At 40.3% G+C, this 15,603-nt stretch overlaps 2 protein-coding genes across 3 annotated transcripts; one reads left to right on the top strand and one right to left on the bottom strand.

Moving 5' to 3' along the window:
- Nucleotides 1-238: 238 nt before the first annotated feature.
- Nucleotides 239-12,683, bottom strand: hmgxb3 (HMG box domain containing 3). Of its 2 annotated transcripts, none has more exons than XM_051419576.1 (21): nt 12,495-12,683; nt 11,816-11,979; nt 11,512-11,686; nt 10,414-10,920; nt 10,173-10,280; nt 9,869-10,003; nt 9,491-9,729; nt 8,975-9,084; nt 8,804-8,884; nt 8,508-8,590; nt 8,260-8,367; nt 7,976-8,116; nt 7,264-7,571; nt 6,975-7,102; nt 4,953-5,084; nt 4,618-4,802; nt 4,183-4,405; nt 3,908-4,041; nt 3,332-3,451; nt 2,919-3,128; nt 239-2,800 (listed from the first exon to the last, which is right to left on the bottom strand). In XM_051419576.1, exons 2-21 carry the CDS (start codon nt 11,953-11,955, stop codon nt 2,216-2,218), a joined length of 3,852 nt encoding a protein of 1,283 aa, XP_051275536.1. In that variant the 5' UTR covers nt 11,956-11,979; nt 12,495-12,683; the 3' UTR covers nt 239-2,215. The 2 variants fall into 2 exon arrangements, with proteins under 2 accessions (XP_051275536.1, XP_051275535.1); XM_051419575.1 differs by having other exon boundaries at nt 8,975-9,087.
- A 1,382-nt stretch (nt 12,684-14,065) lies between these two features.
- Nucleotides 14,066-15,487, top strand: LOC127374385 (SLC35A4 upstream open reading frame protein). The gene is made up of 3 exons (XM_051419608.1): nt 14,066-14,178; nt 14,527-14,625; nt 15,005-15,487. Exons 1-3 carry the CDS (start codon nt 14,164-14,166, stop codon nt 15,200-15,202), a joined length of 312 nt encoding a protein of 103 aa, XP_051275568.1. The 5' UTR covers nt 14,066-14,163; the 3' UTR covers nt 15,203-15,487.
- The last annotated feature ends 116 nt before the right edge of the window (nt 15,488-15,603 follow it).

The raw sequence follows: 15,603 nt of genomic DNA on the forward strand, positions 1-15,603 counted from the left end.
TGTGGCATTCCACTAACCATGACATGATGTTTGAAGCCACTGTTTGTAGCACATGAAAGAGAATGACAGTAATGCATCAGCGGTAGTTTTGATGAAGATACAAGGGAGCAAACCCTCGTCCCTCATGTGTCTCTCCACTGTCCGCCACTTATGGTATACTGATAAATGCATTTGTAGTCAAAGCTCTGATAAAAGAAGCTTCAAGTGCATAACTTAAAGAACAGAGATGCAAAATCTGTAAGGACTGATTTATTTATTTATTTTCACATCAGCTGTTTACAGGACATAATTGGTTCAACAATATGTTCTTTATCTACATATACTTGGCTGCTGTGATGTCTTTTGACAGACAGGTGTCCCTACTAAACACATGGAGTCTTGGCAAATAAACCCATTTTCAAAACAACCGTCTGAACAGCCTCAGTGCTTCACGTAAGTCTTCATTTTAACTGTTAAGCAAAGCATGAGTGACCAGTACTAAAAAAAACCTTAATCTTTCTGAAGCACTTTATGCAGGTAGATCTACTAAATATTTTTAGTTGAGTCTCAAAAGCTGACTGCTGATTGGTCAACAGGTATGTTGTCCATTGAGAGAAAAAAAAGTAAATTAAAGCGAAGGCCACAAGGTCCATCACCACGTTATGATTCAGTACAAATGACATTTTATCACCACTTTTCAAATGCGAACATCAGTCTAAAAGGCAACAAGTGTCAGATGAGAGGTAAGATTGTAAAACATAAAGCGGACATGTCTCCGAACATAAAAGGGAAAACAATACTTCGTATCCGTCATGGTTAAACATATAGACTACCGCTCAAAGGTTTGGAATCACCTGGCACAAAAGCTTGATTCGGTACAGTCAGCCGGCCGAGAGAACGACTCCATATTTTTGTCGTCTTTTGAGATGTACAAAAATCTCCTATAAATACATGAAAGGTTTGCAAAAACAGAAATGGTCTGTACATGGAGAACAGAAGACTGTACAACGGTTTAAGCAGACTGACAACTAAAAGAACAGAAAGACACAGATACCTCTTAGCAACAGTTAAATAAGAATTTAAAACATCAACTGGTAAAAGAAACTGTAAGCTTAACAACAAAAACTTTTTTATCTTCGTTACAATAGCCAGTATTGAAGGAAAGAAAAGAAAAATCTATATATTGGATTCCAAACTTTTGACCAGTAGTGTGTATTTAGGTTTGAAATAGCTGAGTTATTAAAATCTGGTTTACATTCTTCAAGTCACATGAGGGCATTCAATTAGATTTAAAACTCAATCTTTGTGCATACTTTCATTTCTTTTAAAGGTCCAGTGTGTAACATTTAGGAGGATCTACTGTCAGAAACTGAATATAATATTATATAATAGGTATGTTTTCATTAGTGTATAATCACCTGAAAATAAGAATCATGTTTTCGTTACCTTATAATGAGCCATTTCTATCTACAGAGGGAGCCAATCCTCCTCTACAGAGTCTACAATGTTGAACCGCCATGTTTCTACGGTAGCCCAGAATGCACAAACCAGACACAGGCTCTACATAGGGCCTTTCACATTTTCCGTACTTTTTGTGGCCACTGTAGTTTCTCCTTTATGCTCGGAAGGCGAGCAGTATTTAGTTGGTTGCAAGCTGCAACTTCAGTGCTAGATGCCACTAAATCTTACACACTGGTCCTTTAACTCTTGGCACCCTATTGATAAAAGGACAAAAAAGATTGTTACATTCTTTTAGAAATGCAATTTCAATCTCTAGCCTCCTGACTTTTATTTACTGTCACACTCACTGGTACCGTAGTTAAAGATGGTTCAAAGATAACCTTGTAACCTGTAATCTGAAATTCTATTTCTTTGTTAGCTTCTTCACAGTAAACATTACTGACCACTCTGCATGTTTTCTCATTACCTATAATAAAGGTCCAACCCACTTTATCCACATTCAGCCTACTTCCGCACATCAGTAAAACCTGACAACTATTTTTAGCTGATTGAATGTGCTGTTGTACAGGCTAGTCCTCCAGATGAAGAGTAAAGCAGTCTCCAACTCTGACATCTCCTTTGCTTTTTCTGCTTCCTCGCTCATTGGGGTTATATCGCTTATCGCTGCATCGCTTCCAAACTCTCTCGTATTATCTGCACTTGTGTCTTTGTCTTTGCAGCTAGCTTTTTGTTCCATCCCTCTGTCTGCCTCCTAATTGTCCAATTCTGAATATTTTTATTCAGGAAGTACAACCTCATATGTCTCTGTTCCTCCCTCTTGTGTCTGTCCCTCCATTCCACTTCCTTCATCTTCCTCTTTCTCTGTGTTGATCTGTGCCACTCCCAGTCGGTATAAAGCATCCCTGATCACTACCTCACCAGGTTGGCAGGCCTTCACCACTTGGTTGATCTGCTGGGTCACGATGTCCCTGCTGGTGAGGAAATCAACCAGGCGGTTGTAAAGGTAGTAATACGCGGTGTTGTTAAAAACCACAGGCTGCCGCAGCGCGCGGCTTACCGCTTTCTCTGTGGACTCATTCTCAGCTTTGTCTGTCTGTTCTTTCTGTTCTGCCCCCTCGTTATCCTCCTCTTCCCTCTCTTTCTCCAGCTCAGCCATAAAGCCGACATAGGGCTCCAGATCTCTGCAAAGGATCATGGAGTGGTGCTCTGAAGGGAGAGCAGAAGGCTCCTGGGCTGCTTCAGGGGGATAAACCAGCCAGCAACAAGACGATCTGGTGATGGGGTGGACCTGCTGGTTCTCTGCTACCAACGACAGGTCAGCGCTGTACGGCTGGTCTTGTAGTTCAGCGCACGACACAAACTAAAGGAAAAAAAATTCAGAAAACAAGATTGAATTCACAGGTTTAACTTTAATTGACCACTAAACCATTTGTTTGTTGTTTCCTAATAGACAATTGGATATAATTCAAATCACTCACTTCTGGCTTTTCAAAAGGGTCAGAGAAGCAGCCTTGGTTCCTGCCCCACATTTGGGTTGCTAGTTCTGGGTACTGCATGTCAGCACAGAGCGCCACCTGACGGGCACAGTCACTAACATAGACTGGGGGCCAGTAGCGAGAGGACAGCAGCAGGTCTACGTGGTCTCGAGCCGTCTCTCCTCTCACCAAGTACTTAGAGCCACACACCACCTGGAAATGGAGTAAGTAAAATCCTCTCAAAAGTCCTAACAAACACACAGGGGACACTTGAGTTTCAATTTTTATTTTACCTATCCAACACATACAATTGTTTTTGACCGATTTTTGCATTTGGGGCTTTAACACGCAACATTTTGTGTCAATTTACCTGTTGAAAGGACTGGTTAAAAGACTGGCAGGGCTGCTGTTTTTACCTTGTGGGGGCAGACCTTGGACAGCTTGCCAGCAGTAAGGTGTGCAGGGGGCTGTGGGGCTGTGGAGAGGCCACTGTGGACAAGTGTGTACAAGGAGATCAGGGAGGCCAGCAGCTCATTCTAACACAGAGAGAGACAGAAAGGCGTCTTTTATTTAAACAAACTCCCACACAGATATGAGTACATTAGAGTGAGCAAAGATAAGATTAACACAAACTCAGAATGATGAATGAGGAAACCATCTTTCAACAAAGTTCAAGCAAACCAACTTGCTGAGATACCCTTCAGCAAGACAAAGTCTTACCAGTCCCAGGGTGCGGGGGAGGGGGATTTCCTGTTCTTTAGACCAAGAATTTATCCCATGATTAGTGTATTTACTCAAACAGTAACACTTGTATCTTAGCCAGTATTTTACAGTCAATGCGTTTACTTCCTGTCATTAACATACAAAGGCAAAATCATGTGAACATAATAAGCACATGTTTTTCTCTGTTTGTTTTTCACTCTCTCACACACACACACACACACACACACACACACACACACACACACACACACACACACACACACACACACCTTAGTGGAGCCTGGGGGGATGCTCGCCCCGCAGCGGTCCAGTATTGTTCTCAGCTCGTCCTCACTGTGATCTTCAATCTTGTCGAGTCTCAGCTGACCATCATGAATGAGACGCACCAAAACTGATGGATCTCCTACAACAGGTGATAAAAACCCTTCTTTAAAAAATACTTCTTTATAGTCAACATAAGCCACTGTAACCAATTTTCGAGTCACAAGATTAACAACTAATATTTATAGTTTAAAATCAGTTATAGTATAAAAGAATCAGGTACCTGAGGGCTGTTCTGTGTGTGACAGGACCTTGTCCTTCTCTGTGTTGATAACAGTAGGACTCCTCATCAGTGGGGGAATGAAGGGAGCGATGATAGACGCATCCACCCGTGTGATAGGGATGTCAGTGGGGAAAGTCGCTTGTTCGATAGCCTCACTCTCCATGGTCAGCCAGAAGTCATCCACGAGTACTTCATCGGAGACTGAAAACTCAGGCCAGGTAAACTGTGGACAGAATCAAATGGGTGTAATCATGTGCAGAGGTCACTACACACACATACACACACACACACACACACACACACACACACACACACAAAACATCTTCACAAGCCAACTTTCTCTAGCTTTTACATGTGGAAAACCACTGTATGGTACTGTTCTGACTCTATTTTAGGCTTTTTTCCCCCACTCATTCTCTTGCATTAATATTTCACCTCCACGTTCTTTAGCTCCAGTACGTTGCTCGCGTATCGCTGTGCAATCTCCAGTTTGGGAGCAACACCACAAATGCCGCAGATCATATCGTTGTAATCACGCACTGTCAGACACTCAAAGGCCCAGTAGCCACTCAGGAGAAGCTCCTGAATTTGAGACAACTCCTCTGGACTCAGGGCATGGACTGATGTAAAAGAGGAAGACACAATGAAATTTATAGGAAACATACTGGAATAGATAGAAGAAACATAGTTGCAAATGTTCAAAATGCCAGACAAAATTAAAGTAATAAAGTGTTAGGATTCATGTATGTAGAGTTGAACATAGTGTTTACCAGGGTGGTTCGGGACGTGGTCTAGTATGGTCCTGGCCACCTGAGAGGGGGGATGCCCTAGTTTGATACTGGCCCTGATCTTGAGGAAAAGGTCGATACTAACCAGCAGTCTGTTCCCAATGTTGAACAAACCTGTAAAAAAAAAAGAAAAAAAAAAGATTTTAATTCACAGAGGAAGCTGGCTACAGGCCATACCAAAGTTTAAAAAAACATCTTCCTCAGGCCAAGTCATTTACATGCACTTGATACAGTGTGACTCATTATTGCTGTTACCATGAATACGGGAGCATAATATTGCCTAACTGTGGGCTTCTGCCACTAATAAAACAAGACAGTATGAAAAGCTGCAACCAATAATTACTTACTGTTTATTATACTAAGCAACAGAAAGTTTCTGTTTGGGCATTGGAGATAAATGATGATAATAATAACAACAATAGTTTTTGCAAATTGATACCAAAATGCTGTGTCTGAGATCTTTATTTGCCACATTAATCAGCCAAATATTCAAATAAGCAAAGCATCTTTCAAATTCTTCGGCTGGTATTGTTTAATGAATGAGTCCTGCAAAAACTAGAATTACTACCCATTCAGGTTGCAGTTTACATCCATGTCTGTCCAGACTCGTACAATATATATATATATATATATATATACACTGAAGACACTTAGGGAGTTTATTAAAATGTAATTAATCTGGTAAAATGGAAATTATCACTATATTGATATATGGATGTATGAATCCAGTGAAATATTTTCCAGTAAGAAACATTCTGTTTTCACTTACTATATTTACAGAGGAGTACAGAGGACTGATACAGAGCTTTGTCACATGTTGCAACGACAATCACCTGAAGCTCAATATCAGCAAAACCAATGAGATTGTGTGGACTACTGCTGTATGTCTATTAGTGTGCAAGTTCATTGAGAGAAACAAAAAAACAAGGTCAAATTCCTCCTGGTATTTCTTCACATTTTGGTGAATAAAGCTGATTCTGAAAAGTTGTAGCCGGGACAGGAGACAATGCTTCAAATATGGATGTTGCTGCAAAGAAGCTACAAATTCTAAAAATGTAAATGGCTTACACACACATCTACAACCTGGCAGCACATACAATCTATCCAACCACCACAGTTTAGAGGTGGGCACCCAAGATTAGTGTCACCAATTCAGTATCCAACCAAATGTGAAAAATTGTCACAATCTCACCTGTTCCTGAATTATGGCACTGAATAATGGCAAGAAAAGTAATTCGCATTAAGATATAGCAGAAAAGTTGACCTTTTAGATATAAAATAATCACGTCATCATTTTTTCCTATTTGGAAATGTATTAAAAAAAAAAGAAAAAAAGACATTTATGTGAAATGTTGTCATGATTATCATGTGAATTATGGAATTTTTTAGGTCACAGTGACCTTTGGCCTATGACAACCAAAATATAATCACTTTATCGTTGAGTCCAAGTGGACGTTTGTGCCAGATGTAATGAAATTCTCCCCAGGCGTTCCCAAGATATCGCATTCATGAGAGTGCGTCTGACGAACAGACAAACAATCTGAAAACATAACATGGCCTCTGGCTACAGCTGTCGTCGGTGCAAAGTCATATAAATGGGGAAAAGCACATTTCATGGGAATCTTAGATGTTTTATGTTATACACACGTAATTCCCAGTTTTGGTGCTCCCTTTTGGCCAATCAGCAACACACTGATTATAATTTAGGAAAAGTCTAACCAGCAACTTGTGTCTGACATAGAGACAGTCACCCTAAACAAAAGCAGAAGAATCTACCTCGGAGGAATCAGTGTATTTTTGAAAATGATGAAACAGCAGTAATACACATAATTCCCAGAGGTCCACCCATAATCTGATCTGCTGTGTTTGAGATATTGTGTGTGAACAAATGCACAGAGTTGCCTCTGACTACAAGAGGACAGTGAACCAAGAGGAAGAAAATACTGGTCGACGCTTGATGTAAAAGTAGTTGAACAATGTACGAGTGTAAGGGGGGGCGTTTACCTGGATGCAGGTCAGTGAAGCTGTGCAGAGCCAGACACTGAACGTTGAGACACACTTTGAGCTGGAGAGATGCTGTTTGGATCAGTGTCTCAGTAAGGAGCCAGCAGTCCTCCTGTCCTGCAACAGTACTGGGACATACAAGCACACACACATAAGAGCATACATTAGGGAACAGGACATCAACACAGCATGTCAGTAAAAACAAGAAGCAGGATAGTTGGAACACATAAATAATGAGGGGAAGCAAGGGAGCCGCTCCACTTTGTCATCCCTCTACCCATCTTCTCACCTCTGACCTCCTTTGAAGAGGGGGTAGCTACACAGTCCACAGTGAGTAGCTGCTGATTCATAGAACTGAGGCCACCCAGACTCGACCAGCGTCTCCGTCTCTACACCGCCCTCACGCTCTTGGTCTCCTGGTTGAACCAAAACGATCTGGAGACTGTTGAGCTCCTGGATGAGGGTCAGCGTTTCCTGAAGCTCGGCCTCGCTCTCAGGAATCTGCAGAGAACGGTGCAGTAACTGCAGGGTATTCTGGCGCTGGATGTCCTTCTGCGCAGGACTCAGGGCCTGGTATGGATCGAGCAGAGTCCCAGACTGCGAAAGGAAAGAAAAGAAAGCGCAATTTATCGAGAGTTCTGAGGGGCTTCGATGGAAGGAAAGAAATTGTACAAACAGGTTTGTTCATTCTTAAATGAATTCCCATACTGGGAGAAATGGACAGACCTTGATGATAAGATTAGAAAAACAAAGTTCTACAACTAGAAGTAAAAAAAACAAACAAATACATCAGTTCTTGAAAAGAAAACGGCAAAGATGACTTGACATCAAAGGCCTGTTCTCGGTCTTAAGTCTACATAGATGAATGCTAAGAAGCAACTGCTCAGAGATCCACGGTTGGCCTGAGACTCATAAAGGGGGTCAAGGGGTTAGAGATGTAGCTGGAAACTATTCCTACTGTAACTGCACTTGAGACGAATCTGGAGGAAGTAAGCTTTCACCTTTGCTCCCTTGGCGTTCTTCTGGGTCAGCTCACAACCACATTTAGGGCACACTGCAGGTTTGTGTCTGTTCTTATACATGTAGTCACAGGACGGGTTCTTGCACCGACCCCTTCCTCGTGCTGTAGACAGTCCCAATTCCTAAAAGAATAAAGAAGAGCAATATTTCAAGAGAGAAAGAAACAAAAAAGGATATCCAGAAACAAATTTACATCTGAAAAGGATCATTGCATGTAATTTAATTTAAAAAATTTAATTGTAAAAAATAATAGTAGTATACTGACAAAGCTGGAAACGGTTTGTTGTTTAAAAGGCACAAATGACAGGATATTCACTCTCCTGTCAGTCACTGAAGACACAGGCTGGCTTCCATCTGCTGGAACTGAAGAATCCTTTGGAAACACATGCAGAAAGTGAAGATATTGGACCAAATGTGCATCTTTGCTGTTGCTATTTGTGTATGTTTCTAAGTGTTTGTGTGTGTGTGTGTGTGTGTGTGTGTGTGTGTGTGTGTGTGTGTGTGTGTGTTAACCTGCTTGGCTGTGGTTGTGGGGACAGTCTGGCCAAGCTGCTTTAAAGTGCTGGGTTTGAGACCTGAGAAACTCTCTCGAGGCACTGTGGTTAGAAAATGGCCACATCAACAAAGAATGGAAACCTCAGAACGTTTTCTACTTATAGAAACACAACACTTCCTCTCTGTATAATAAAGGTAGCCTGTGTGTGTCAACTATAAGCACTAAAGGAACATACAATTAAACTATATCCAAACTACAGCCTGAAAGATTAATAAAGTATAAATAGAAAATAAAATCAAATGATGCACAGTACCAGTGGATGATTTATTGTTTGTTGCACTCTGAAGTTTTCCTTTGTCAGGTGGGACAGTTAAGATCTGAAACAAGTTGCGGCCTAGAAACGCAAACACAAGCCAATATGTAAATCCATATGGTGACAGCTTATTTTGACAACAGATATTGTGTGTAATATATTTTATCTCACCTGTGCTATAGTAGGCAGGAAGGATGGGTCTCACAGGCCTCTTTTGAACAGCGGCAATGCTTCTGTCTTGACCTTGGACTGTCGGGTCCTTATGGCTGTCTTTCAACTGGCTACTCAATGACAGAGGGAAAGTACGGCAAGTGAATAAAAACAGCTGCTTTGACAACACACAAAGCTGTCATTATAATTTTGCTCGGTTCATATTTTTACGTTAATGAATAGTATTCATCCAACACTTTTATACAGTTCAGCCTTTCAAATAAACACATCAAAACACTCAAAATAGGGACAATGTGTGTATTTGCTGCAAATGATAATCAGAATCTTAAGACTCTTTCAGCATCAAAAATCAGTCTTAAAGCACCAATCTGCTCAAATTTCCCTCAGTCGTCACAGTCCACATAGTCAAAATGCTTTTGGGATCCAAATAACAAACAGAACATGCTTAATATTTAAATGGGGGCTGACTGTACACCAATCCTGGATTGTGGTATCAAAAACTTCCTGGGTGCTCACTTTGTTTGTTCCTGCTCCTTGGTGCTGCTGCCCTCTAGTGGCTTTCCAGCTACAACTACATGCTGCTTTCTGGAGCACCGTTGAACTCGCCCTTCCTTTTTGCTCCCAGTAGTGCCTGTTTTACTGACATCAGCCTTCCCCTCCTGAGCAGGGGGAGGTGTGGGTTGGCAGCTTTCATTAGGCTTGGTTTCAGCTTTCTGTGGCTTGGACGCAGCTCCTTTCTCCAGTGTCTTCTTTGCCTGATATATAAATGCAGCCAAAGTTAATTGACTTTAACTGCAGGTCCAGACTGGAGGCTGAATCATTGCACAGCTCCTGTAGGTTCATATAAGATTGAATATCCCTAATCTCTTCATTCAGATATGGATTGACACTTACAGCAGGTATCCATTTTCCGCCCAAGTGGCTCCCACATTCAGGGCACGTTGGTGGCTTGTGGCGGGTGACATACACAAATGAACAACCAGGATTTAGACACCTCCCTCGACCTCTCCGGGTGTATGTCTTCACAGACTGCATTAAAAGAGGAAAACATGCAAGTTTGTGTCTCTCAACTGCTATTACCATCCCCAATCATAAGATCTGAATGATTTTCCTGATTGTCTTTTTCTGTGTGCAAACTCTACGCTTGTCAATTTTAGTATTGACATTTATAAAGTGGATGAATAATATGGCTGCTTACCATTTTATATGAAGGTTTGGCACTTTGTTCTATGCTGGCACCTACAGAGACCATCATCATTGGGCCCACAGAGCTGATGCCTGCCAAAGACTTGGGCTCCAGCAGGTTCTGAAGTAAAGGACAAATGACTTCACTGCATTAGTTAAAATACTTTTTGTGATTAAAATAATAAGCTGCATAGATTTTAGCCCTTATAATTCTTAAATAAATGAAGCTCATTCAGCTGACATTTAAATCTCACCTGGGTTGGTATAATGGCAACCACCTGTGTGGTTTCCTGCTGTATCTGATGCACCGTCACCCCGCCATAACCACTACCAGTAACTCTTGTCTCATTTCCTTTCAGCATGACTGCCTCTGCTGTAAGGTTGGCAGAGCCTTGTGAGACATGGGCGTCTGTGGATGCTGTGGCTTTGGATGAAACAGAGGAAGTGGAAGGTGGGGTTCCTTGTGGGTCCGTGGGATGAGACGCCACTGCTGTTTCTTCTGCTATGTTATCAACAATGATGGGCTGCTCGGAAAGTTCCACCTCTTCGGCCAACCCAAGGGGTGTGAACTGGGACTCTTGGGTGAGAGAGACGGAAGGCAGGCCTCCCTCCATTGGAGGGTCCAGAGTCTCTATGCTCACCTCTGGCTGAGAGCCACCCAGCTGCTGATTTGAGGGGCAGCCTTTAGACAACACAAAGTAACTGGCTCTGGGGAGGATTTTGCGGAAGCCTGGCAGGTCTTTGGAGGGGCTGTGAGAGGACTGAGGGAGAAGCACAATCAGGAAAATTGCACAGAATCATTTTGACATTACACTATACAGCAGTGAATTAGGCCACTACTGAGATAAAGCTGCTATGCAAATAGGTCACTTCATTCTGACTTTATCTGTAGTTACATGTGCCAAATGTATTCATTACACATGAAATTCATCCAATTGACTACAACAGTGCTCTGCAGTGGGTATTCATAAAGAAGGGCTCTGATATACTCAACAGCTTATACCTATAATCAAGCACTCCATCAAGGGCAAACCTTTTAAAAAGATTGGCTTTGGTTGACTGCTCGGCACTGACATTAATTTAACTGGTTCAACTGACACAACAGTTCTGACAGAATACACATTACTATCCCTGCAGTTATTGGAATCTATTAAACAGGAAAACAATCATTCTGACTTTGTTCAGCTTATCAGACTTTTCTGTAACTCGTTTTGGACTTTTTGATCATTTACGTGATCAATGATCCTTAAACTGTGTCAGCAGTTTTACTTCATATCAACCACGATTCAGATTCCCTGGTTATGCTCAGACACACTGGTCTGCTTAGATAAAAAGTTGAGGCTGGAGCTTACTGTGTCTGTACCCTCCTTCTCAGACTTGGCCTTCTCCAGATAGTAGGCTTTCTCAGCTACGCTGAGCCTTTTCCAGCTCTCGCTGATACGCTTGTTGATCTCTGACTGTGGCAGATTAGGGATTTCCTGTTGCATAATCTGGTGAACATCAAAGTAGTATAACAGGTAGGCAGACCTAAAACAAACAGATTAGTTTGACAGTACATGTCAATGGGAGAGAAAGGAGGCTTTATGACAGGGCTTTACTTAATGCTTTGATATTTTAACAGCTGTGTGTAAAAGCCCTTTGGGATATGTACATTACCTAGGTTTCTTAGGTTTCTCAACATTGTCTTCTTGAGCTTTGCTCTTCCTCTTTTTTGGGGTAGTCACCTCCACTTGGTTGTAGCAGCTCTCCACCTCCTCAGTCACTTTCATAACTTCAAACACCTCCACTTTCTCCATGATTTCCAAAGACCTAGGGCCAACCTGAAGACAGCATGAGATTAGTTTGTTTTGCAAGGAAGTTGTATCAGATTGCACTGTTTTTTTTTTTCAAAAGCTAGTGTTTTAACTTAATAAAGAAAAAGGAAAAACAAAATATATATTGCATTGCATAGTGCTTTTAATACCCTTATGTGTAAACGATACGATATTGTGCAGAGTCACTTTAGATAACTGGATTTCTAAAGTTTATTATAGCTCACTGCTGACAGGAGGCCAATACAGATACTTTGTCTAATAAAAGAAACAGAAAGTAGGGCAGTATGACTACGGGCCGGTACTTTATGCAGAGATAATATATCAACACAGTGCCTCAGGCGAAATAAAATATCATGGGAAGTTGTCATGCACAGGGCTCTTAAGTAGACTAATAAAGCGTGTGTGGCATGTTAATAACACTGCTCCTTCCATGCTTTAAAAGTAGGTTTAATGGCGTGTGTTTATACTGCCTGCACAGTCACCGAGTTATCCAATGAAATGCCTTCTTATTGAAGCCTTACCTACGATGACCCGAGGCTCTACAATCTGGTCTGAACAACCTTTAGAAGTCGCCGAAAAAGTCAGGCATTGTGCCGACGGTCAGTAATGTTGAAAAGTGCCTGTGTTTCATATTTAATCGAGGATTTGCGATGTATAAATGTCTGTAAAGTAGCTTCGTTTCTCGTCGACTTGTAAAAACATGGCGGTTTGTTGCTATGGTCTTCAACCAATCAAATGCCGGAATAAACAGGTACTGGCCAATCAGCGAAGACGTTTTTGACACGTGAAAGTAACGCGTGCGTCCATAGACCGTCGATACCGCTGACGTTCAGAGTGCATTGACAGTGTTTATTGATCACATTGTGTCAACAAACCTTCCCTTTATAATCAATCAGTGTGTTCAATGAAATACTACAGTGTAATGTCATATTTGAAGATTGGAAACTTGATCAATATGGAACAAAAAAAAAACTCTTTTCGCTCTGAAAATGTACAAATTAGGTCAAACAAAAATAAACACAACATAATAGAGACACCTTTATACATAATACATATATATATATATAATATATATATATATATATATAAGTATTGGAAATGAAAATACAAGATAAATCAAATAAATAGTTTAAGTGAGTTGAAAATAAATATAATCGTCACACCAATCAATAGAATAATAACTAAACTTGAAATTGATTAATAAGGACAGACATAAGGAGAAAAAAAAGCTATTCATTTGACATATGTTCAAGGGATTTCATCAAAAATGTTTCTGTAATAATCACTTTTTTGTTCTTTAACAGCGAGAAAGTGTAACAGTGAGTTAAATTCAATCAGAAAAAGAGGAAAATAAGGTCTTCATCCCCCGACAAAATAAAAAAATTCACAACATAGTTTAGAGCTACTTATTCATAACATCATAAAATATATATATATATCTGGAGATGTTTACACAGTTAAGTGCGTCCAAAAGTACAACATATGTGGTATAACATGACAAGTAGGATCACGAGAAAATAGAGAAATAGAAAAAAATAATGTAATGAAAATAGAAAATGTTGTTAAAATAAGAAAGTTAAAAATGATGTAATAAATAAAGAAAAAGAACATAATTAAATACATTAAAAGAAATAATAGTTACATATCGGCTACAGTTTGTTTTTGAATTTACATATAAAACCTTGCAAAGATAACTATTAAATGTAATACCTCAACAAAGATTTTATATCATAATAAGTGTCAACAAGGCCACAAATAATGTCCCAACAGCAGGATAAAGACACAGAACCATAAAGAGATAGCTTTATTAATGTATACAGGAACATTTTAATTAAAAGCTATATTTACTGTAACCCAGATGAGAGACGATAATTAGTTGAGCCACCAAAACATGTTTTTGAATTGGCAATACTTTAAGAAAGACAGATCTATATCCTTGAATAAATCTTTCAAGTTATTCTGTAAAGTTATCTTTGATATGTTTAGGATTTCTACTGAGACACTACTCCAAAAAAAAAAAGGTTTAATAAACAGTAATTCATAAAGGTGGCACAACAATATGTCTCCATGAGCTACAACTTAAACTCCCAGTATCACCGCACTCAAAACGATCACACCCAGACCAAACTAATCGAGCGAGAACGCGTCTCAGGCCTCTGAGTCGAGCACTGATCACACCACTGAGCGAAAATGGCGGATGACAAGGTGAGTGAGTTCCTGTGCTCTGGCTTTAAATGTATTAATTTCACGTGTTTCGTCAGATGACATCAACTGCTAAACACGGTTTCTCTACAATTGAGTTACCGGGGCGATGGTCGCTTTTAAATTAGATGGATAAATCCTCGGGCTGTGTTTCTGTTTGCTATCCGACAAACTTGGAGAAAAGTAGCTTTTCTGTCAGAGAAGCTCTTCGTGGGAGATTCTGGCAGTAACTGTGAACTCTAGGCCATGTTGTACGGCGACGTTAGTTATCCTGTCTTAAGTTACATTAACGTCGGAGCTGTCGAACTGTGTCCTAATACAAATGCTGCACATTTTTACATTTTATTTTAGGATCCTCTGAAACAGTTAAAAGATCTGACGAAGCTCAAAAATCAATTGGAGGAAATCCAGAGGAGAGTGGAGAACGAAGTGTCTGTGGGAATCCCTCAGGTAAGTGGTTTAATGTTTGGTGAATGTATTTCTAATATATATATAATATATATATATATATATATGTGTGTGTGTGTGTGTAGAAATGGAGGAACATTTGCTCTTTAATTCACCTGTTGTATTATTGACATTCTCCTCACTGATGGTAAGGAAATAATAGGAATCTCGGTATACTCTTTCTCGCTTCCTTTGCCTTTAGTTTAGTGATTATTTACTGTTATATTGTTGATAATATGATGGTTTATTGTGATAAATATGTTACCCTACTTGTACTATAAATGTGTTTACTCATTATTGATGATTTATTCATCATTTATGTCATTTTTATGTGCTCTGACCATGCTTGAAAATCTATTATTATTATTTTTCTCTTGCATAGGGAGGCTCAGTGTTGGGATCTCCGTTTCTGAAGGGCTTTCTGGCCGGCTATGTGGTGGCCAAACTACGCTCCTCTGCCATCCTGGGAGTGCTGCTGGGAACAATCACTGGCATGTACGCGGCACAGAACTATCAGGTGCCCAACATTGAAAGGACCGTGAAAGAGTACATAAACAGCTCGAGAAAAGGACCAAAGTAATTTGGGCTGACTGCTACTCTTACCGGTGAAATAACGGGCACAAGATAAAGAAACACTGTTTACGGCTGCTGGCTTGTCAGCGGCTGGTGACGGATCGGCCTTCAAGATTTGTGTGTAGACTGGACTATGGATATAATTATATAACTAGAATTTCAATTGGGACTCAAAGTAAAAGACTGGATTTTTTTTAAATTTGCATTTTTGTTTTAGTTGAATACTTCTCTGTTTCATTTCCACTTGTATCTGTTTGATGTTCACACAAGATGAAAGCCTTTGTGCCTACAAGGTTTTAATGTTTGGTCCATCAGATTTCATAACTTTTGCTGCCTGGAGCAGTTATCCAAGCCTGTTAGCTCATGTGTAAAACAGGCAGTTTCACCTGTTTACTTCAATACATATAA

Source organism: Dicentrarchus labrax, unplaced genomic scaffold (genome assembly GCF_905237075.1).
Source record: "Dicentrarchus labrax unplaced genomic scaffold, dlabrax2021, whole genome shotgun sequence".
NCBI classification, from domain to species: domain Eukaryota; kingdom Metazoa; phylum Chordata; class Actinopteri; family Moronidae; genus Dicentrarchus; species Dicentrarchus labrax.